At 45.2% G+C, this 22,227-nt stretch overlaps 4 protein-coding genes across 8 annotated transcripts; all 4 read right to left on the reverse strand.

Annotated features, from left to right (window-relative positions):
* Window positions 1-88: 88 nt before the first annotated feature.
* On the reverse strand, window positions 89-1,812 carry LOC112895074 (CBL-interacting protein kinase 5). The gene has a single exon (XM_025962945.1). It carries the CDS (start codon window positions 1,685-1,687, stop codon window positions 332-334), a length of 1,356 nt encoding a protein of 451 aa, XP_025818730.1. The 5' UTR covers window positions 1,688-1,812; the 3' UTR covers window positions 89-331.
* Window positions 1,813-3,986: 2,174 nt separating this feature from the next.
* Window positions 3,987-8,575, reverse strand: LOC112895072 (glutathione gamma-glutamylcysteinyltransferase 1-like). 3 transcript variants are annotated; one of them, XR_003229134.1, is made up of 7 exons: window positions 7,896-8,575; window positions 7,444-7,607; window positions 6,762-6,813; window positions 6,447-6,674; window positions 5,862-6,365; window positions 5,413-5,564; window positions 3,987-4,645 (listed from the first exon to the last, which is right to left on the reverse strand). XR_003229134.1 is itself a non-coding variant. In XM_025962943.1 (6 exons), the coding sequence occupies exons 1-6, from the start codon at window positions 8,367-8,369 to the stop codon at window positions 4,562-4,564; spliced, it is 1,506 nt and encodes a 501-aa protein (XP_025818728.1). In that variant the 5' UTR covers window positions 8,370-8,573; the 3' UTR covers window positions 3,987-4,561. The 3 variants fall into 3 exon arrangements, 2 of the variants coding, with proteins under 2 accessions (XP_025818728.1, XP_025818729.1); XM_025962943.1 differs by lacking the exon at window positions 5,413-5,564 and having other exon boundaries at window positions 7,896-8,573; XM_025962944.1 differs by lacking the exon at window positions 3,987-4,645 and having other exon boundaries at window positions 5,120-5,564.
* A 4,320-nt stretch (window positions 8,576-12,895) lies between these two features.
* Window positions 12,896-16,625, reverse strand: LOC112895169 (glutathione gamma-glutamylcysteinyltransferase 1-like). Its single transcript, XM_025963074.1, has 6 exons — window positions 15,864-16,625; window positions 15,450-15,613; window positions 15,108-15,159; window positions 14,796-15,023; window positions 14,203-14,709; window positions 12,896-13,135 (listed from the first exon to the last, which is right to left on the reverse strand). The coding sequence occupies exons 1-6, from the start codon at window positions 16,338-16,340 to the stop codon at window positions 13,046-13,048; spliced, it is 1,518 nt and encodes a 505-aa protein (XP_025818859.1). The 5' UTR covers window positions 16,341-16,625; the 3' UTR covers window positions 12,896-13,045.
* Window positions 16,626-17,003: 378 nt separating this feature from the next.
* LOC112894500 (protein MALE DISCOVERER 2-like) lies at window positions 17,004-21,552 on the reverse strand. 3 transcript variants are annotated; one of them, XM_025962234.1, is made up of 12 exons: window positions 20,821-20,932; window positions 20,567-20,699; window positions 20,158-20,229; window positions 19,896-20,039; window positions 19,722-19,823; window positions 19,549-19,628; window positions 18,984-19,454; window positions 18,412-18,602; window positions 18,178-18,310; window positions 17,941-18,098; window positions 17,570-17,755; window positions 17,004-17,486 (listed from the first exon to the last, which is right to left on the reverse strand). In XM_025962234.1, exons 1-12 carry the CDS (start codon window positions 20,930-20,932, stop codon window positions 17,229-17,231), a joined length of 2,040 nt encoding a protein of 679 aa, XP_025818019.1. In that variant the 3' UTR covers window positions 17,004-17,228. The 3 variants fall into 3 exon arrangements, with proteins under 3 accessions (XP_025818019.1, XP_025818020.1, XP_025818021.1); XM_025962235.1 differs by having other exon boundaries at window positions 17,229-17,486; window positions 19,549-19,613; window positions 20,821-21,552; XM_025962236.1 differs by lacking the exon at window positions 20,821-20,932 and having other exon boundaries at window positions 17,229-17,486; window positions 20,583-20,638.
* Window positions 21,553-22,227: the final 675 nt, after the last annotated feature.

Below are 22,227 nucleotides of genomic sequence, written 5' to 3' on the forward strand. Positions count from 1 at the left end.
ATATTCATGTTTTTACCATTTTAATTTGTACTTTCTTCAGTGTATTTTTTTCTGCAGGCAATGGTAGTTCTGTCTAAGCAACAGGAAGTTGACAGTGCTGTTCGTCATGCTTCTATTGGTGAAAGGAACAGGAGTTCCATGTTCAACAATTGCTACTACAAGAAGAAAACTGGCAAAAAGGATCACAAAGAGCCCTACGGCCTGATGCTCAAGGGAGCAAGGCCTCAGCCCTTTGAGAAAGGGGAAAAAAGAGAAAGGAAGGCTGATTGTAGTTGCATCTCTGAAGAGATTGCGCTAAGGACATATCTTGCGACCGACTAAGAGGATGGCTTTAATGTGACGACTCAGCCAGTGAAGGAAGCTTTTCCTCTGATTGACTGCTCCAGCAGATGTCTCTGAGTGAAGGTCTTAGGTCCTTGTTGCAGAACTTTTCATACTCCAATGTGTCCCCTGCTGACTTCTTCACCTCGACGACATAAAAGGCTGGTGTCACCTCGAAGATCTCCGCGTCGATTGCGAGCTGCCCTTTCCTCCCTTCTTTGGACCCCTGCAGCTTCACCAGTCCATCCTGTTTCTTCACCATGAAGCGCTCTGTCTCAGCAATCTGCTCTAGTTTTGACACTATTGCTGATGCTGGCTTTTGGGTCATGAACCGTGAATTCGCCTTCTGCTCTTGGTCGTTCCCGAACAGGCCTGACAGATCAAATCCTTTGGACTGAGAGATGATGTCAAATGCATTCAAACTTGTTGGCTTCAAAGAGCTGTCTGGTCGTTCCACCTTGTTGGCCTCATTGTCCTTGTGGTCGGTGCTGAAAGCAACTTGAACATCCTTGAGGCTGTTTGAACCGTGTGACTGTGCCAGCATCACTGCTGGTTTGTACCCCTTCTTGAACCACGGGTGTTCAACCAGCTTCTCGATGGTGATCCTGGTGTTTGGATTTGGATCAAGGAGCCTGGACATGAACCTCCGGAGATCAGAAGAGAACCACTGGGGGTACTTGACATCAGCTCTGCTAATCTTGCGGTACATCTCCATTAGATTTGAGTCCTGGAATGGGAGATAGCCAGCAAGAAGAACAAACAGTATGACACCGCAAGACCATATGTCCGCCTTTGCTCCGTCGTAGCCCTTCTTGTTGATTATCTCAGGTGCAACATATGCAGGTGTGCCGCATGTCGTGTGCAACAACCCATCCTGCTTCTCGCACTCCTTGAGGGCACTCAGGCCAAAGTCTGACACCTTGAGGTTACCGTTCTCATCCACGAGGAGGTTCTCTGGCTTCAGGTCCCGGTGGTAGACGCCCCGGCTGTGGCAGAAATCCACAGCCCCAATCAACTGATGAAAGTACTTCCTCGCGGCATCCTCCTTCAGCCGGCCCCTGGCAACCCGGGCGAAGAGCTCGCCGCCCCGGACATACTCCATTGCGAAATATATCTTGCTCTTGCTGGCCATGACCTCGTGCAGCTGGACGATGTTGGGGTGGCGAACAAGGCGCATGACGGAGATCTCCCGCTTGATCTGGTCGATCATGCCAACTCGCAGCACCTTCTCCTTGTCAATGACCTTAATGGCCACGCTCTGGTTGGACACAAGGTTCCGGGCATGGTACACCTTGGCGAAGGTGCCCTGCCCGAGCATGCGGCCGAGCTCGTACCGGTTCATGAGGATGGTGGGCTTCTTCTCCATCCTTCTTGATTCGTCGGGGGCGGCGACAGCAGCAGCAACAGGTCGAATGGATCACAAGCGTCTACTCCGTGCCACTTCGTGCCTCTGTCTTCCTCTCTCCCTGGCAGGGGGGAGAGGAAGGAGAGGTGAAGGGCAACAGAGCGGGTGCTTGTGTTTGGAGGAAACCAAGACACACTACTGATGTGCCCGGAATCCTCCAAGGGGGAGGAGAAAAGGAGAGGGGAATCAGTCTCTGGCAGTTAGAGTTTTCCCTGCGACATGAGGCCAGGACTCGCTCTTCCTCCGGAGATGGATCAGGCTGCCTAAGAATAGCACTGGTATTTCTGTTGGATGGCTGTGGTTTTGGATGCTATTTGTAGGACCCCGATCGCCTTGGTATGTGCCGAGTCTGAGTGGTGAGCTCAACCATACCATTGTAGCCCCTCTATTCAGTTATTACACGTGCCTTTCCTGATGGGCACGGCTGATCAATTATCAATTATTTGTGATGTGATTGCATTTGCATCTATGATTGGTTTCCTAGAGGATGTGAATTTGGACGAGGTGCCATGTGGGGAACTGCTTATGGCATGGTGTGTACGTAGCAGCTGCTCGCAACATGTATCAAACTCTGCATTTGTCTGGCCATCAGCTGACCATGTCTGGTGCTTCTTCTTTCTATGAAAAGAGTAAAAGACGTTAGGTTTTCTTTGAAGGACGGCACGTGTATGTGTACATTCTTGGACAGTTTGGCCGCCGTCGATCCAGATCTGGTGGCGTCTGGACGATCCTGGACGCTACTGCTACCAACCTGTCCTCTGCATCTTTTTTGTGTATTTGGGAACTTCTGAATTTGAATGTTGCGTGTCTCTGTGAGCTGTGACTGAATCCACGAGGCCCTTCTTGTTGGATTCAAGCATACTGGGAGTTTCAATAGTCTAGCCGCGCCGTGGTCTTATCTTTGCACCATTAGCAAATAGCAACCACAAGCTACACAAGGCACCAAGTTTGAACACTATTATGCATTTAGATAACAGGTGACTATGAAACGCTTGCGATCTGGTTTTGAACTTTCTCCTTTTGTGGCGAGTGGCATTCAGGTGGAGAATGAAAGAAAGCTGCCAGAATGCATGAACGCCACAGGGGCCGTGAAAGTGAGGCCGAAAGGGAAACACCTGGTTCGCTAAATCTTAGCACGAAGATGCAGCATTTCTTGTCACATTCATGTATTAACGAACTTCCAATCATTCCCTGGACATTCCGTCAATAATCGCAGCATTTGGTTCGCAAATTTGCAGGTTTTTGACGAACTGCACCATTCCGTCCTTGCTTGTGCATGTCAGCTGTTACCACTCGCTGGCTTGCCCTTGGACACAGGTGGAAGCCTGACTGCAACGTGTGATGAGATGGTTGGAAGTGTCAGTTGACTTTGTTTTTTAAGAATCCGGGCGCGAGCATGAACCAAAGCACCGAACATAAACACTGGCACAACAGGTCGCTACTGGATCAATCATGCAAAAGAAAAGTGTGATATCCAGCAAAGCTCAGTACGTAGCTGCATGCCATCTCGTAGGCTTGTGTGAGTTAAGGCTGAGCCAAGCCTGTCAATTCCAACCACGAAACGATGACTTTCTTGGCATGAATATACACGGAAATTAGACAGATATCTGCATTATTGGCAAAATTATTGGTCCATGATAGAGCAACTCATTTTCCTTTCCCAAACGAACGGATGAGACAAGAACGTGCCTTCATTTCCAATTTCACCTGGCCAAACCGGATGCAACCTGTCATCGAGACCTTCTATATGATTTGGAACCACTTCGGACCTGTGGTGGCGGCCTTTCGTTGAGCATCCCCATGTTCCTAGAATTTTGGCATATTGGTTGAGCTTCTGCCATCGTTTCGAAAAGGAAAGGAAAGAAAAGAAAAGGAAAACATCATCATTTTTGCTAGACTACACCACTCTGATCGTGGAGTTTTTATTCAGTTATGGATCATGTCTGTATTTTTTTTTTGAAAAAAGAACTAAGCATAGTAGCCGCTTCCTAGAACTATTAGCTAAAGGCAACCGTCAAAGTGCAGAGTCTACTAGTAAGCAGCCACCCATGGCCCAACGTGTCCTTAAAGATAATTGCGTATAAGAGTGCATTCTTTATTTTTCAAAATTAATATCATTTTGGTTCAACCACATAGCCCAATATAGTGCACTAACCCTATCAAAATTTGTGATTTTGTTGCGGAGCCTACTCTCTGAAGCCAACTTTCAAATAAATAAGCTGCACTTAGCAGAGTGTTAAGACCAAATACAATTTGCACCTTCATCCAAATGAATTTTGCATAATGATATCAAAACATAAATCTTGGATAGTTTCCTTGTCACTAAAAAAACAACAATTATCACTACCTTGCTAGTTACATTTTTCAGGTTATCTTTCGTCAAAGCCACAACTCGAATCAAATGCCAGAGAAAGCCGTTTATTTTGAGGGAGACTTTCATCCACAAGAACTTGGCTCACGATAAATCATTATCTTGATCCATTAGAACCTTATACATTACTGTACTGAAATTAGGCCGTATCTGTTACTGAAGGTGTCACTATGTTGCTCTTCTTTTGTCTAGAAACAAAATCATTTCTTTTCTTTCCTTTGTTTCCTAGAAAATCATGCGTAATTAATATCACCTTTCAGCAGGCAGAGGCGTTAATTTGTTGTAGTTAAATATCAGGGTCATGTCCTGTGGCAATTTGCCTAACAACATTACGCCATTACTACTATAAGAATTATCCTCATGTGATTGCTTGCCCGGTACCAGTCTCGTAACTTTTCTCTTGATCTCAAGTTCCAGCAAATAAACTCATCAAGTGAGAGGGTTGCCGCACTTCAGCATCACTGCTAAGGGGATGGTGGCACAGGGTCCTCATATTCCTCGTCCTTGCAAGCCTTCAGATAATAGAGTTGCCGCCTTAGATGAATTATCTGTCAGCACATAAAAAGTTATACTATGCAGTATCTAACAGCATATAAAAGAGTTGTACTTCCCCTGACAATCTGCTAGTATAAGGAAAGTTTTCGGCATTCATATTTGTGACATGGAATGAACAACACATGATAAATTTGTTTTCCAATGAGGTAAAAATGGAACAAGGCATGGAATGAGTAGAAGACATGTGTAAGATTATCCCGGTAACATTCTAATTGTGGAGAGATGCCTTTAGATTTCTGAAAAATAAATATGCTTCTTCAGTTTTTTCTACGTCAAAGTGCAACAAATAGAGAACTATTATCCTAAATATGGTGTGAACGAATGCTTAGTACCGAAAGCTTCGAAGAAAAATCTAGGTGCGGGATTGGATTTTTTTTTAAATAACAGTTTGGTTTTCTAAAAAATCTGGCATCCACAATTTAACAAGTCAAAGAAAATCAAAATCTTAGTCTCTCTCACAACCTATGAAGTGAATACCTAAAAACGAGTTTATGAATGCCAACATGCTTGATTGTATCTTCTTTTACATCCTAATTTACATTACACAGTGTTTTAAATAGCTGGCTATAAGATACAGTGGCAACAATCTCCAGCCACTAATAGCGCCACTATAGCCCACCATTTCTGCTGCAGCGCTCATTGTGGCAGTTCTTTGGAACAGCTATAGTGCCGCTATAACCGCTGTTTAAAACACTACTTTTTGTGTCTATCTTTTAGTTTGTGATGGCAGTGATGGATTTGGGATAATTTCAAAGTTCACCTAAGAAGGCTATATGCTATGATCCAATTGGCACAAAGCTTGATATAGAGATCTCGATCTCTGCACCACCCTATCCAGCCATGCCCTCCTTGCGTCACTATAAGGTGGTGGATCTAGGTTACCTCTGAAGGCCACCTTGAACATATAATATGCTGTATCAAAATATATTGGGAGACTATTAGAAAGAGTTATGATATGTTAAACACAAATATTACAGTCATGAAAGAAACACTGAACTCAAAAATCCCTGATTCATAGGGCATTGTTGACTAATCGACCACAAAGTTCCCTGCGCCATTCCAAAGCCATCTAGAACTACACTATTTAGACCTCTAAATTTCACATAATTTCCATATATAAGAGAAAATGTTTGTGCATCTTTTTTGTCAGGAAAATATATTTCTATGGCACAAAAGTAGAATAGGCATGCTTGGATTGTGACAACACACCTCCTGTTTAAGAACATCAGGTAGATTGTCTGTTGAAACAAGAGTCTGAAATTCGGTTTTCAGCTTCTCATCCATGATGCTGAACCATGTGCTCGGATGTAAAGCCAGCAGTAGAATAGTTAGAACAACCGCGCTTGATGGATATTTGATGATTTCATTGCACAAGTTTGAATTGCACGAACTCATGCTGAGAGAGGGCATTGGTAAAAGCATGTCAACACCCTGTTCATTGCCTTCAGATACCACAGAGCCTGAGACAACAGTATTAGGCCCACCACCATTCGCTTGAACACCTTTAAAACATGTTTCCCTGCAGCAGAAACCATCACTTGAGACAAGGTTTCCTGATAGCATTGAGGCTCCTTGACTACGCACAGAGGCTGCAATCCTAGTAATGGAATCTTCACTTGACGACGAACAATTACAACATGGGATATGAGCACATTGCAGGTCATGGACTATCATAAATAGTTTGGTATCATGAACTTGCTGTAATACATTTTCCTGCAGGTGATCACAAGACGTGTTAACTTGGGGAGCAAAAAAGCTTTGATCCAGCAGCGAAAAATGAAATGGAAAACCGACCTTCACAAAAAGCCTTTCCTTTTCCTCTTTGCTTAAGTATGGTCCTTCTTCTTCTTTTCTCCTAACTTCAACAACCCATTTGATCAAAGATCCAGCATTAGCTGGAAGAGAATCAATAAAATGGGACAAAAGTGTTGGAACACTGTCAAGACTCTCAGCCTTCAAAATATTTGGTAAGTCTTTGACGCAATATTTTGCCATGCTTTTCCAGCTTTCATCTCTGCAACTCTGCAGGAAACTGAAAGTAATGAGCACAAGAAAACTACATCAAATGTGTCCGTTTACATTCAACAGAGCAAACATCAATATTTTTACCACTGTGTAAAGTGCCGAAGGAGCTGCATTGTGCCTCGATATAAGCATGAACCTAACAGATAATAAATATGCCAATGTTTTAAAATGTAAGGTCTACAAGTGACTAGTACGATCATATGAAAGAAAACTTAAGCGTAACTGCAAATTTTCTGAATGCATAGTAAAGAGCATATGCACAATGTTAAATTAAGATATGCTGCATGCAGAGCAGGGTTTTTATACTCACTACAGGCACAGAAGAACTAGCTTAATATTAGCACAGCCCTGGAGAAAACATTGTGATGAACATCACAGACAGAAAAATAAATTAAACCAGTTCAAAATGAAAAAATGGTGCCCGATGTGCCTCCCTGCAATTATGTTTTTCAAGAACGAATGAATTAATTACAACAGTTTCTAGGCCAAAACAAAACATGATGTTCAATGCTACCAGGCCCGAAGGAAATACAAGCCCTCAAGCAACCAGCTACTGATTTTTCGTTTTTATCAACTCTGATGTTTGCTTCTACTATATCCTCATAGTCAGTAAATCATATCCCAAAGTTCTAACTAGCATCCCTCAATCCAAGTTGTAAGAGATGCTAGCCTAGATAACAAGACAGCAATCCCAACTGCATAAGTGCCGGTTAAAGGAAAGATGGAAGTATCAAGAGGAAGATGGAGAAGATAAAATAGAAGAGACCCCCTGAGAAGTCCGGTTGATTCATCAATCGTGTTCATCGCTTCCCAAAGAAGTGGCAGTGGAACCCAATGAGGAGGGTATTTGAAGCGGGCGACATCCAAGATGAGCGCCATATCCTGTCCGGCGTGGTAGCCACCGATTGGGGAGAAATGCCCAGTCCCGGTCTGCAACATTTGGACATGGCACACTTCAGTTTATATAGATATATATTTATGCAGTGGACGAGCAACTCAAACAATCCACCCACTGTGATCTCATATCTCTGTGAATTACTAATTCGATCTGAACCCAATGTACATAATGGGAGAAAGTGACATATTTTACTCCCTCTGGTCATATTTAAATGACATTTGAGTCATAAAATTTAGCTTGAAATTGTTGTCTGGAACAAAATGACTGGAGGAGTAGTAATTTGGGTGGTAGAATAGTGGAGCAGATATGATCTTTCTCACCTGTTTTAAAGGCTTCCTGTGATAGGAAGCGATGAGATGACAGTCCCGAGAGGAGGTGCAGCGGATGAGGTGGCGGCGGAGGTCATCGACGGTGATCTGGCTGGCGCGGAAGGGTTGAACGTCGGCACCGGAGCAGTGCGCGAGGCAGGCGACCTTGCCGAAGGTGATGCCCTGGGCCTTGACCTTGTCGAGGGGCTCGCAGCAGTCGAGCATGGACTCGTCGAACCACCGCCAGGGGCCCTTCCAGCGGCGGCCGGGGTCGATGGCGAGCGCGTTGAGGACGATGGCGAGGGAGGCGAGGCCGCAGAAGGCCGGCTCGGACTGCGTCTGGAAGCAAGAGGCGAGGCTGAAGAAGCCCTCCATGGTGCCGCCCTCGAGGGCCTCCACGAAGAGGCGCTTGCCGTCCGGCGAGGTGAAGTCCACCGCCGGCGGCGACGGGAGGACCCGCCTGTACAGGGACGACACCGTCGCCATTCTCCTGCCCTGGAAGCTCGCTCGCTCGCTCGTCGTGATCTCGCTGTCGATGCTGCTCTGATTCGTCCCTGCAGACACTCAGCAGCAAATGCAAATGCGAACTCAAATTCGAGTTGCAACAGGCATCTCCTCTCCTCTCCTCTCCTCTCCGGCTCCAATCGCTTTTCCTCTCTCGTTTTTGGATTGCAAGATTCGTCAAGGGTGTGTTCCTTTCGTGGTGCAAAGCAGGGGTCAATGCAGAATCTTGTCATCTAGAAGTATTAAATAAAATTTAATTATAAAATTAAACTAATTGCAGAATCCAGGGCTAATTCGCGGGACGAATCTAATGAGGTATATTAGTCCATGATTAGCGGATGATTACTGTAGCACCACTGTAGCAAATTATGGATTAATTAGGCTCATTAAATTTGTCTCGCAAATTTAGAGAGTAGGAAACGAACCGTCGAGATTTTAGCCCTATCACATCAAACGAGAATCTTGCTATTTAGAAGTATTAAATAAAGTCTAATTACAAAACTTTTTGTACAGATGGGTGCTAATTCGCGAGACAAATTTAATGAGCCTAATTAATCCATAATTTGCCACAGTGATGCTACAGTATCATCCGCTAATCATGGACTAATATACCTCATTAGATTCGTCTCGCGAATTAGCCCTAGGGTTCTGCAGTTAGTTTAGTTTTATAATTAGATTTTATTTAATACTTCTAAATGATAAGATTGTCTTTGACGTGACAGGTTTAAACTTTAGTCTAAAAAACGAACGCACCATGATATTCTCGTCTCTGTATTCTTTCCCTTTTCTTGTTGACTGCGAAGGCAAGACTTCCATGAGTACGAGGGAATACAAAACAGCTACCGGTACAGCGCCACATGTGACGCCTCGGCGGCAATGCCACCAGCACATCGCACACCGATCAGAACTATTAATATTATAGTTTAATTATAAAAATAATTGCATAAATAGAGGCTAATTCGTGAGACGAATCTATTAAATCTGATTAGTTCATAATTTGATCATGTTGTGCTACAGTAAATATGTGCTAATGCTGTATTAATTAGTTAATAGATTCATCTCATGAATTAGCACCAGCTTATGTAATTAGTTTTATAATTAACTTATATTTAATCCCTCTATTTGGTTCCAGACATCTTTGCATTCAAAATCTTTGGCGCGATATTTTGCCATGCTTTTCCAGCTTATCATTTCTGCAGGGAACTGAAAGTAATGAGGAAAAGAAAACTACATGAGTTGCATACATTTACATTCAACAACAGAGCAGCATCAGCATTTTGCCACTGTGTAAAGCGATGAAGCAGCTGCATTGTGCTTTTGATATAAGCATGAATCTAACAGATAATAAAGATGCCAATGTTTTAAAGTGCAAGGTCTCTACAAGTGATTGATATGATGGTACGGAAGAAAAGTTAAGCGGCACTGCAACTTTCTGATGCAAAGGTATCAGAGAACATTGCAGCTCGTTGACAGCAGCATCGGCTGCAATTCTTCTAAGAAAATCTTCTTAACCTGACGACGAGCAATTACAAGGGCTAGTACAGCATACTGCAGATTGCGGACTTGCGGTGATACGTTTTCCTGCAAGTGAACGTCGTGTAAACGAAGGGAATAAAAGGTTGAGCCAGCATCAGAAAATGAAATGGGTGAGTGACCTTCAGGAGAAGCCTATCTTCTCCCCTTTGGTCAAAGCTTGGCCGACCAACAACCCATCTGATCAAAGCCCCCGCATTAGCTGGACGGGACAAAAGAGTTGGAATGTTGTCCCATGCTTTTTTTTTCTGGATTCTCTCTCAGCCTTCAAAAGATTGGGAATATTGTCCCATGCTTTTCCAAGTTTCGTATCTGCAATTCTGCAGAGAATTGAAAGTAACGAGAAAAAGGAAACAAGATCAAATGTGTCCATTTGTATTCAACATGCCAAGCATTGGCGTGTTTACTTACCACTGTGTAAAGCAATGAAAGGAGCTACAGTGTGGCTTGGCAGAAGCATGGACCTATCAAATATAAAGAGCACGGTCAGGCTGAGTTCGTTCTCCAAGAATCCAAGACCATCGGTTATCTCAATTCGATCGGAGGCGTTCATCCGCTTCGTCGACGTCCATAGCAAGCTATCCACTCACTGGCCGGTCTTCCTCGTCCAACCAAGGATTCGTAGTTGTAGGATCGGTATGCTCTTGGCGTTGGGGAACGCGGCCGTCTGATTAGAGTAGACCATCGCCGGCTCTGCACGCAGCTGGATGGGATCGCTCTGCCCGCCCGGCCGTTCCCCTTGATGTCCTTGTTGCATTGCGCGGCGATGATGCGGCTCGCCGGAGCTCCGGCGAGCGCCTCGTCAAGCTAGGGGAACCCACGGCAAGAGGACGAGTTCACGCGGAAGGCGGCGAAACCCCGTGCGCATCCCCTTTGGCCACCTTGCAGTTAACTGCGTCCACCCTGTGCTCAGGCCGCCGGCCGGCACAATCGGCGACGACCACGCCGTCCTGACCTCCACTGCGGTCAATTCGCCGGCTGCCGGGTGACGCTCCACGCGGCGGCGAGATAAGGCACGCGCGGCAGGTTTAATTCCGGGGAGAACTCGCCCAGACAGACGCCGCGGATGGAGGCGCCTCCGCGGGACAGAGCGAGGGAGCCCTCGGCGTGCGGCCACGGAGGGGATCGCGGCGAGGAGCTCGCGTTCTTGGACGACGACCGCACGGAGTCGTCAGGGGTCATTATGTAATTATAAAATCCAGAATTTACAATCAACCCACTGATTTGGATCGTGATTCATGATCCAAACTGGAGGCATTATGTAATGATACAATCCAGTATTTACAAAAATACCCTTATTTGGATCGTGATCCAAACCAGGGGTATTTTGTAAATATCCCGGTCGCCGGCGACCTCCGCTTGCCCATCGCCATCCATCCCGGCGACCACCACCTAGCCGGTGCTGTCTCCTCGCCTACGCAGACATCACGGACGGAGCCGCCGCTGCGGGACAGGGCGCCGTAGCCCTCGGGGCGCGGCCACGGAGGGGATCGCGGCGAGAAGTTCGCTGAGGTCGGCGCTCGCGTTATTGGACGGCGGCGGCACGGAGTAGTCAGAGGAGCCGCCGCAGCCGTGGACTGTGAAGAGATCTGTCTTGCTCTTGCCGACGTACCAGCCGTCGACATCGGAGTCCGCGGCGGCGCATGACGCTGCGAGGAAGGAGAAGAGGAACAGGAGGTGGGTGGACCGTGGACGTGGGGGTCGCGAGCGGCGCCATGGCCAATAATGGTGGCTTCGCTCTCCGGACCTGAATGGAAGGCAAGTGAATTTCGAGGAAGGTGGTGAGGCGCTGATGGCTGGTGTTGCTCTGCATCTGCTCACTGCTGCAATGTCAGAGGATAGCACTGAAACAGGCACGCAGCTGTTGCAAAAGCCAAAAATGCCAAATGCAATTACTCCCACCCATCACCCATCGTTTTAGTCACTTTTAATCACTTGATCCAAACAGGAGTGACTAAAATTTGCCTTGTCAAAACTAGGGTAAGCTAAAATATTGGTAAAAAAATTTTGCCCAAATTTTAGCAAGTACTTTGTAAGGTGGGCTATTTTTTGGATTCTAACCAAATGGATGCCAGAATTATAGTTGCCAAAACTTTGGCAAGGCAAAATTTGCAACCAGGCTCTTAGTTATTTTGTTTTTAATCACTCGATCCAAATAGGCTCCGAGTAGCAGTGGTGCAGGGAACTTCGATGAAGTTGCGATTAGAATTCAGGTGGGGAGTTGTGCTGAGTGTGGGTCTGTGGCTGGGTCGTCTTCACGATCGAGTATGTAGACGATGCTCAGCTTTGGTGCCTGGAATGGCATGCCAGTAGTGTCATGTAGAGTGCCAATGCCAGCAGCAGCAACCCGGACATGCATGATCCATCACATCGGTTACTGCTTTCTCTTGCATTATTGCTTGGTGACAGGCTCTTTGTGTGAAACTCAGTGCATGGAACTTGTGAAAGGGTAGTGCTGTAAAACCATTCTGGTCATGTTGCAATGCATATGGATTGGGTCATTTTCCCTGGAACTCTAAAAAAAAAAATACACGTTGCTTCACAGCATATCCTGGTGGTCGATGAATGATAGCCTTCACATTACAGCTGCTTAAACCAAGTTGTAACAGCTACTAACTCAGGTAACAGATCGTATCTGAATACGTGTTGGATAATAAGGAATGAGAATGTTCAGTTGATACCGTTCAACAGTGGGTGAAGTTCATTTGTCGTGTCCATGGCTTCCAAAATGTAGCGTTGGAACCCAATGAGGGCATTTGAAGCGCACAACATCCAAGATGCGCGCCAAATCCTCACCGATTGGACAGCCTCACATAGAGCAAGGAGTACAATAGAACAGATCAACAGATATTTGCGTCATCACTAATATCAAAATTTTGCTTTTTGCCATTGTCAAAAACCACTCTTTTAACTTTTTTATTTCCAGTAAATAAAGTGATTAAGTCTGCGCATTGCCATCTTGTGCAAGAAGGGAGTAACATCGGATCTCATCAATAAGATATGCATCATCATTACTACCATAATTCTGCTCATTATAGTCAAGAACCACTGTCTCATAACTTTTCTCTTGACATAAATTTCTAGTAAATAAATTTATGCCGTGGCACATTCCCGCTTTAGCATTGTTATTTTTGTGATGGTGGATCGTCATCTTCATCTTCCTCCTTTTCTTTACAAGCCTTCAGATAATAAAGTTGCCGCCTTAGATGCATTATCTGTCAGCACACATAAAGATTCACTAGTTACTCTACCCGCGGTAACAAAAGCTTTAAGAATGCATATTTATCAAAAGGAAACAAAAAACACAATACATATATTATTTTCTCCAACGAGATAATAATGGGACAGGCTATGGAATGAAAAGAAGGAGCAAAGTAGATGGAGAAAGATTATTTAAGATAGCATTCAATTGTGGAGAGACAATGCTTCTTAAAAAATTTCTATATATGCAAGTCATATAGAATCGGTATTATATGCAGTCTGGGCTTCAAGTGTATTATGGTGTGAAGAGAATTTCGAGCTACAGATTTAGAAGAAACAGAGTACATGTATAACAATTCAACAAGTCTGCCATTTTGTTCATACTCCTTCCGTCCCAGAATATAGCTATGTTTAGGTTTTTCCAAAATCAAATTTTTTGAACTTTGACCAACAATATCTCTAAAAATAAATTATTTCAAATAGAAAAGGTTACATATTATAATAGTTGGTTTCACGATAAATCTGTTAACATAATTTTTGTGTTATTAGTCTTTATAACTATTTTATTATTTGTAGTCAAAATTGAAACGGTTTGACTTTGAAAAAGTCTAAATGTAGCTATATTTTGGGACGGAGGGAGTAAATGTAAGCATCCTTGATTGTTGCATTTGTGTCTGTGCCATTTTGTTTGTAGTGCCAGTGATGGGCTTGGGATAGTTTCAAGTTTCACAATTAAAAGTGTATATGATAATATCCACTTGGATCAAAGCTTGGAAATTAGTAGAGTTTTAGATCTCGATCCAGCACCAACATAAGGAGCTCTCTCCCAAACCAACCATGCTCATGCTCTGCCTTGCACATTCTACCAGAGCACCATTGACTAATCAGTGCCAACACGCCCCGCCCTTCCCCTACTAGCCAGAGTGAGGGTGAATCAAAAAACAGCCCCACCCCATCTGGACATCTAAAGCCTGACATGACTTCCACAAAAGAAAATGGATATGCACCTTCTTTTTCACGAAAATATTATGCTATGCAGCAATGGTATACAGATAAACAAGCTTTGATTTTGAGAACAGACCTCTCGTTTAAGTTCATCAGGTAGATTGTCTGTTGAAACAAGAGTCTGAAGTTCGGCTTTAAGCTTCTCATCTTTGATGCCCAACCAAGTGCTGGGATGTAAAGCCAGCAGAAGAACAGTTAGAACATCTGCGCTTGATGGATATTTCACGGCATTCTTCTTCAAGTTTGAATTGCACGAACTGGCACCAGGTGAAGACATTGGTAAAAGCATATCAACACCCTGTTCATTGCCTTCAGATACCACAGAGGCTGAGATAACAGTCTTAAGGCCATCACCATTCGCTTGGACACATTTTAAACATGTTTCACTGCAGCAGAAACCATGTCTTGATGCAAAGTTTCCTGATAGCATTGCAGCTCCCTGACAGCAGACAACGGCTGCAATCCTAGTGAGGGAATCTTCTTCACTCGACGATGAGCAATTACAACATGGGTTATTAGCATATTGTTGGTCGTGGACTATGGCAAATAGCCTGGTATCACGAACTTGTTGTAGAACATTTTCCTGCAAGTGAACACAAGGTGTGTTACATAAGGGAGCAAAAGACTGACCCAGCATCAGAGAATAAAATGGAAGTCAGGAAATGCCACCTTCGAGAAAAGCCTTTCTTTCTCCTCTTTGCTTAAGCTTGGTCCCCCTTCCTCCTTTCTCCTAACTTCAACAACCCATTTGATCAAAGCTTCAGCATCAGCTGGAAGAGACTCAATTAAACAGGACAAAAGTGTTTGAACATTATCTAGATTCTCTCCCTTCAAAAGATTTGGTAAATCTTCAACACAATACTTTGCTATACTTTTCCAGTTCTCATCCCTGCAACTCTGCAGAAAACTGAAACTACTGAGGAAAGAAAACAACATCAAATGCTTCATACAAATTCAACTGCCTGTGCATTGGTATTTTACCACTGTGTACAACGATGAAGGGGCTGCTGTCTTTCTTGATATAAGCATGAACCTATCAAATATAAAGATGCCAGCACCTTAAAATGGCATGATTAAAAGTCAAGACAGACTACTGACTAATTGAACCATACTGAGGAAAAATGAAGCATCACTGAAATTTTCCAAATGCGTAGGAAAATGCATATAAACAATATGACATTAAGGTATACTATATATGCATGTATTATGCACAAACACTATTTTTAAACTTGCTGTTCGGTACAAAGGTACGGCTATCTTAATATTAGCGTGTCTCAAAAGAAAATGATCAAGAGAAAGTGAGAGGTAGGCAAGAGCAGAGACCCCCTAAGAAGTCCAGTTGAGTCATCAGTTGTATTCATTGCATCCCAAAGAAGTTGCACTGGAACCCAATGGGGAGGGTATTTGAAGCGAGCGACATCCAAGATGAGCGCCATATCCTGTCCGGCATGGTAGCCACCGATTGGGGAGAAATGCCCAGTTCCAGTCTGCTTCAGGGCACAAGGCATGCATCAGTGACATATACACAGATATATGCAATGGAGGATGACGAACTCAACAATCCAATCTAATGCAATCTAATCTAATGGGTAAATCAATTGTAAGAGATTAATCGGGGGTAGTACTGCAGTACAACTGTACAAGTAATCAGGAGTGTGAGAGAGAGAGGAAAGGGGAGACTGATCATGGGATGCGGACTAGAGGAATTCCCTAGGGGAATGGGGAATTTAGCATAACCTGTTTGAAAGGCTGCCTGTGGTAGGAGGCGATAAGATGGCAGTCCTGGGAGGCGACGCTTCGGAGGAGATGCCGTCGTAGGTCGTCGATGGTGACCCGGTTGGCGCGGAAGGACTGAACGTCGGCGCCGGAGCAGCGCGCGAGGCAGGCGACCTTGCCGAAGGTGATGCCCTCGGCCTTGACCTTGTCGAGGGGCTCGCAGCAGTCGAGCATGGACTCGTCGAACCACCGCCAGGGCCCCTTCCAGCGGCGGCCGGGGTCGATGGCGAGCGCGTTGAGGACGACGGCGAGGGAGGCGAGGCCGCAGAAGGCCGGCTCCGACTGCGTCTGGAAGCAGGAGACCAGGGGGAAGAAGCCCTCCATGGTGCCCGCCGCCAGGGCCTCCGCGAAGAGGCGTTTGCCCTCCGGCGAGGCGAAGTCCACCGCCGGCGGCGACGGGAGGACCCGCCGGTACAGCGACGCCACGGCCGCCGCCATCCTCCTCCCCCTGGATTGGATTGCTCGCTTTTCTCGATTGCGCTAGTGCCTTGCTTCGGTGCTGTATGCTGATCTGATTCCTCCGTGTGAACACAGCGGCAGCCGAGCCAAGAGGGGCGCCTCCGCCGCCTCGCTTTCAGTTCGAATCTGTCGATGACGGAAGACGACGGCCACGATGGATGAACCCAAAGTCCACTGCTGCCGAACCACCGGAGTCAACTGCTGCTGGACCTCAGAATCTCTGCAAGCTGCTCTAGAAGCAACGATGGCGAACTCCTGACAGTTGCGCGAGCAATAGAGCTCTACATGATTTATTTTGATCCTTTCTTTTTGTATCCGGCGGTGTACTCTGTATGAATGAATGTCAAATACTCAAATGCACCTAAAAAAACCCCGAAAGAATTGACCAGTTTTGCGCAAATTTCGCTAAAAGTCAAAGGAAGATGTACAATTTTGTAATGTCAGTGCATGGTTTGTCATAAGACCTTGATCATGCAATGAATCAGAATTGCCGGCACTGAACTGGACATTTGTTTAGCAAAGGATATCAGAAACTGAAGACTCCGGACATTGGTATGTGAGTGGCAAGTGGCAACACCAGCCATTTGTTTTATTTTTATACAGTTACGAAAGTTTGAAATTACAGAAATTATACAAGTCACTATATTCCCCTTTTTTGTGAATGATCAGCATGTACATGATTTATATTGATCACATTTTCACAAACATTTCTCTGCCGTCAACGATGGCCACTTACACTCGGTAGCAATGCTAGCTAGGTGGCAGCATCAACAACATCATGGGCCTCGTATGCAACGCATACGTGATCTTGTTTGGGAGGGGGTGTTACAACACGTTTGTACAGTAATCAGTATACAGCGTTCTCCACTAAGTTGACTTCACCGACAGTAGCTCCAGCTCCGCCCACCAGAGCGGCGACAGCCGCGGCGCCGCTGACTCAGGCGAGATGCCAAGAGCAGTTCGCAGTTTGTCCACGACGTCTCTCATCGTCGGCCGCCGCGTCGGGTCGGGGTCGATGCACTCCTCGATCACCTCGCAGACGGCCTCCAGCTCGTTGCTTTTGCGCTCCTTCACCGACTCGTCGACGAGCTTGCTGTAGTTCTTGTCTTTCAGATATTCAGAAGCCTGTGGTGAAGGAGGACTTCAGAAATGCAACGGTGGATAATGTGAGGAGTGATCTTTTAAGCCTGAGATGGCATAACTCATACCCAGCTGCACATAGGTTTGTGATCATCGGATTCAGGAACCCTCCCAGATATGACCTCGATCATAAGCGCGCCGAAGCAGTAGACGTTGCTCGGGAGATCCGGAGGAGCTTCAGAGCGACTGCTGCCATCCTCCTTCCCAGCCTTTGCTTTGGCGGCGAATTCGCTCCACATACTAACATCTGCCAGCTGCACCGATAGAACACATTACAATATGCTAGCTCAAGCAATCGTGTATAATTAGCTCAAGAAAGTAGCCATTCACAGATTAATTGAGCAAAACATCCATGCTGCTGGCCTTAACTGAAGCTTCTGGAAACGAACGGTGTACTTATATGTGTTACTGAAAGTGGCACTGCTAGCTGAACCTGTACCTTGGCAGCAAAATCATCTGAAATGAAGATTGAGTCGGACCGCACATCGTGTATTGCAATGGGAGGATTTAACTCGTGGTGCATATATTCGAGGCAGTACGCAATGCCCATGATGATTCTCATCCTCGCAGCCCAGTCCAGATCCTCAAATTCTTTGACTGCAAAAACAGTGCATTTAAGTTGCAGGGGAATGCAAGCATATGAGCTACGAGGTCATGCAAAAGCAAAATCACTTACGGTGAAGATGCTGTGAGAGATTGCCCTGTGGAGCAAACTCAAACACCATCATTCTCATGAAAGGCTCATTTTCTAGGCAATAGCCGAGGAGATTGACAAAGTTCTTGTGGTTAACTCTTGAGATGGTATCTATCTACATAGAGGGGAGGATAATCAAGGAAGAATTAGTATTGAAAGATCCTCTTTTATTCTCAGGTTGTTTGTGTTGAGAACAAGATGTTGCTAGTCATAAACCTTTTTCTTGAAGCACGTTTCTGCACTCCTAGACCAGTCTTTGCTCGATGATATGACAGTGGAGACAACACCGATCTCATTTCCACCTGATAATATCCCCTTGAATACAGTGCAGGATGGATAAGTATTGATGATATTGCTGAAATCCTCACAAGCAGCTTCAAGCTCAACTCTGTTCAGTTTTGAAACACCTGAATACAGGAAATAGAAATGCATTGAGGCACTGGATGCTCAGAAATAATTTTGAATCACAATGATATCCAAAATATAGCTAGAAGCAAAAGTAGAGTTCCTGAACTGGACATATGCCTTATTCACCAGCCATATGTGCAAATAGAGTTCCTGAATAACAAGGATATCCTAAATTAAATTGCAAGAGCAATAGAGTTCGTAGACTAGCCATATGCCTAGTTCACCAGGAAAACATGGGAGTCTCAAAGACCAAAGTCTAACAAAAGATGCACAGCTTAGTGAGCTTTGTATATAACTGCCCAGAACATCACTACTTTGGTACTTTGTAGGCATTTACTTCCTAAATTGTAAAAATAAATAGAATGGCAAGAATGTTTCACCTGTTACAAGTGCCTTCTGAATAGGGCCACTTAGTCCTGTTCTCCAAGGGGCTATTGGTGTACGACCTCGCTTCCGCCAAACCAAAAGTATCAAAACTAGCATACTAATTAGCAATATTGCAGCTGGAATTGTGATCAGATATGCCCACTTGCTGTATTTCGTATCAGACATCTCAACATCAGTGGACTTGGCCACTTCTGTAGACAGCTGCTGCAATGCGGCAGCATCAATTGCTTCGGGAACCAAAGGTGTCAGAGCTTCGCCATATATCTTGGGAAATGCAGGGAATGAACCGCTTCCTAGAGAAAGCACATCAGGAGGTCTTTGAATTTCTTTTGTATTTTCTGGAACAGAAGATTTAGCATCATTCCCCAAAAGAGCAGGCAGGTTGTCAGCTTCACTGAGAATCCTGCGGCGCATGGCACTTGCAAAGGACTGCAAATTCTGCATGATGTGTGCCTCACTGAAACCTGAAAGACATATAAGGCTCTAAATGTTAGATGCAATTTATATAACATAAAAGTGCCAAGGGCTGGTTTTGCAGCATGAAAAATGCACAATTACTTGGTACATTGGTGTAATATTTCTCTCGGACGCCACTGAGAGATATCCAATCCTTAAAGTCTGACCTGTAAGGCAAAGGCCTTTACACGGTGAGGTGAAACATTTAGAAATAAAGCCTGGAAAAATTGGAAGCTAAATGGAGCATAAAGTTAACACTAAGTATATCCCCTTACCAGCATCCTAGTTTTCTGCTCAAGCATCCTGACTGGTCATCAACTATCTCTTGGATGGTGAAAGAAGAGACACCTTCTTGGAACTGGTTATCATGAAGTGATCTGGAACATAAGAGTCCTTCATTATACCAAGCAAAGAACAAATTAGAGAACAGAGGGCACAATAAGCCTTACAGTTGTTTGAGAAGTGGCATTGCCCTTAGTTCCTCTGGAATTGTTCCATCCAAGTTGTTGCTGCTCAAATCTAGTACTTCTAGAGCAGATAACCCTACGAATTCTCTGGGAATCCACCCACGGAAGTTGTTCTTTGGAAGTAGACTAGACAAAATAAGTAGTAACCAAATATCATCCTGCCTGAGGACTTGCAGTACATAATGCATTGCATTGGTGCTGAGAAGCAACAAGACTGTGGACAGAAGTGTAGAAATGAACTCACAGTGATTTCAGGCGTCGAAGGCTTCCAATTTCAGGAGCAAGAGTCCCAGCCAATTCTCGACCTGTTAGGTTTCTACATGAAGAAGAAAAATAAGAATTCAAGACGTGATTTATGATCATAAGAATTCAGGCTAGGGACAAAAATAAGATAGTAGAAAATCAAACTGGTAGTCATATTTGGGAAAAATCATGCTAATTGTAAAGGGAAAAGGGCATCTCCTACTAGCATGAGAAATGACCAACTTGGCTATCACTGAAAAGAATAATCCTCTGATGTTTTGAAAATGGGCAGTTGTAGCAAACTATTAAAATGGACCTTTAAAAGCAATCCTGGACTTTCTCCGAAAAGATCAAAGATGAGGCCAGTGGCACTAATACTATATGAAAAAAATCGAGGAAAACTGACTTACAGAATCTCTACTTTACCGTCTAAGCATCGCACGCCTGACCAGCTGCACGGGCTGTTGTCCATGGGATCCCAATCCTGGAAAGCTCCATGGGGATCAGCCTCCACTCTCGCCTTCAGTTCCAGCAACGCCAGTCCTACCATACAAACAGGAATCGACAATCACAGATCAACTAAAACTAGATTCGTCAAACATGATCCTCACCAATGCCATCGATCAAGAAGTAAACTGCCCTCTGCACAAGAGGTAGCTGTTACCTTCACCGTTGATCGAAGCCGCGCCCCGGTCGGCCTGTGCCTGGAGCAGCATGAGGAAGGAAAACAGCAGCTGGAGTCCCGAGCCGTGATGAAGCCCCTGCCGCACACCCATGGCAGCGGGAGCGCCTCCTCTCGGGAAATAGCGGCCCGGCAGCAAGGCGCCAGTTCCCTACCCACCGTCGCTGGCCGACACGCCCAAATTCCCAATGCGGAGAAAGGAAGAAAGAGCCGGACGAGAGAGCCGCAGATAAACAGCCAGGCACGGAAAATGTTAGCTTTAGCTTGGGGATCGGTTACTTATTCCCCTGCCTGTCATCACGCCGGGAAGAACAGACGCCGCCTCGGTGGTCCCGGCGAGCTCGAGGTGCTCGAGCTATTCGCCGGAGCCCATTGGTCCCGCCGCGCCGGAATGGGGCCCTGCCTTCCCCCCGGCGTCTCTTGCGCCGAGAAAATTGGGTTCTTGGCGGAACAGCCGGATAGAGCCTTGTCGCCGGGATGGCTGGTGGTCGGCGGCGGCGGCGCGAAGGGATGGGGGAGATTTCGCGCGCGAAGGTGGCGGGCGGCGGTTAGATTCCGTTTAGGGGGCGAGGGACGGGGAAGGGAGGGAGCGTGCCCGTCGCCGCCGCGCGCGCCAAACCACTGCCTTCGTGGGCTCTCGTGGGGAAAATGCAAGGCAAGACCATCTATGCCTGGATGCACGCACAACTCATCACAGCCGTCCATTCCTCTCCTCGATATTCATCCAGCCCTTAATTCTCCTCAACCTTAATTTCGATGCAAATGAATGATCATGATAAGTCTCGTGTGAGCCCTTTCAATAAAAAAGGGTCTCGTGTGAGCATGCACATGTCAAAATTTCATGTTCGTGGCCGTGGACAGGAGAGGGCAACCAGGCTGGGAACGGAGGGAGTACCATAATTGTGATGGTCCGATGGAAGATCATCCTGATAAGTTAGTAGTTTTAAATACCAATGACCAATTTTATATCCAATGTTATATATTAATAAGGTAATCATTAGTCAAATGCTTGTCCTAATCAAACAAGATACACTTTATATCTTTGGAACGAGTGGTACAAGGTAGATTTTTTAAAATATCAATTCCTCTAAAAAAAGATAAATGATCCAGTCGTTTTAAAAAAAATGGTTCAGTGTTTTAACTGTACCATGCATGGCATTGTGTAATTTAACTGTTATGAATTTATGATAATTTCAGTGGATTACAGAATTGGCTCTGTGATGATCACATGTGAATAATGAAAAAAAAGATTAGGGAGTGTAAAGATGTAGCACACCATCTCACCAAGCTATTTACCAGCTTTACCTCTTGTTCTCTCTTGCCAGGAAGAGGTCCCAAACTTCACTAATGATGTGATGTTGCTACTAGCTATGTCGAGAGGGTCCAAGT

The sequence above is a fragment of the Panicum hallii genome, chromosome 5, assembly GCF_002211085.1.
Source record: "Panicum hallii strain FIL2 chromosome 5, PHallii_v3.1, whole genome shotgun sequence".
Taxonomy (NCBI): Eukaryota; Viridiplantae; Streptophyta; class Magnoliopsida; order Poales; family Poaceae; genus Panicum; species Panicum hallii.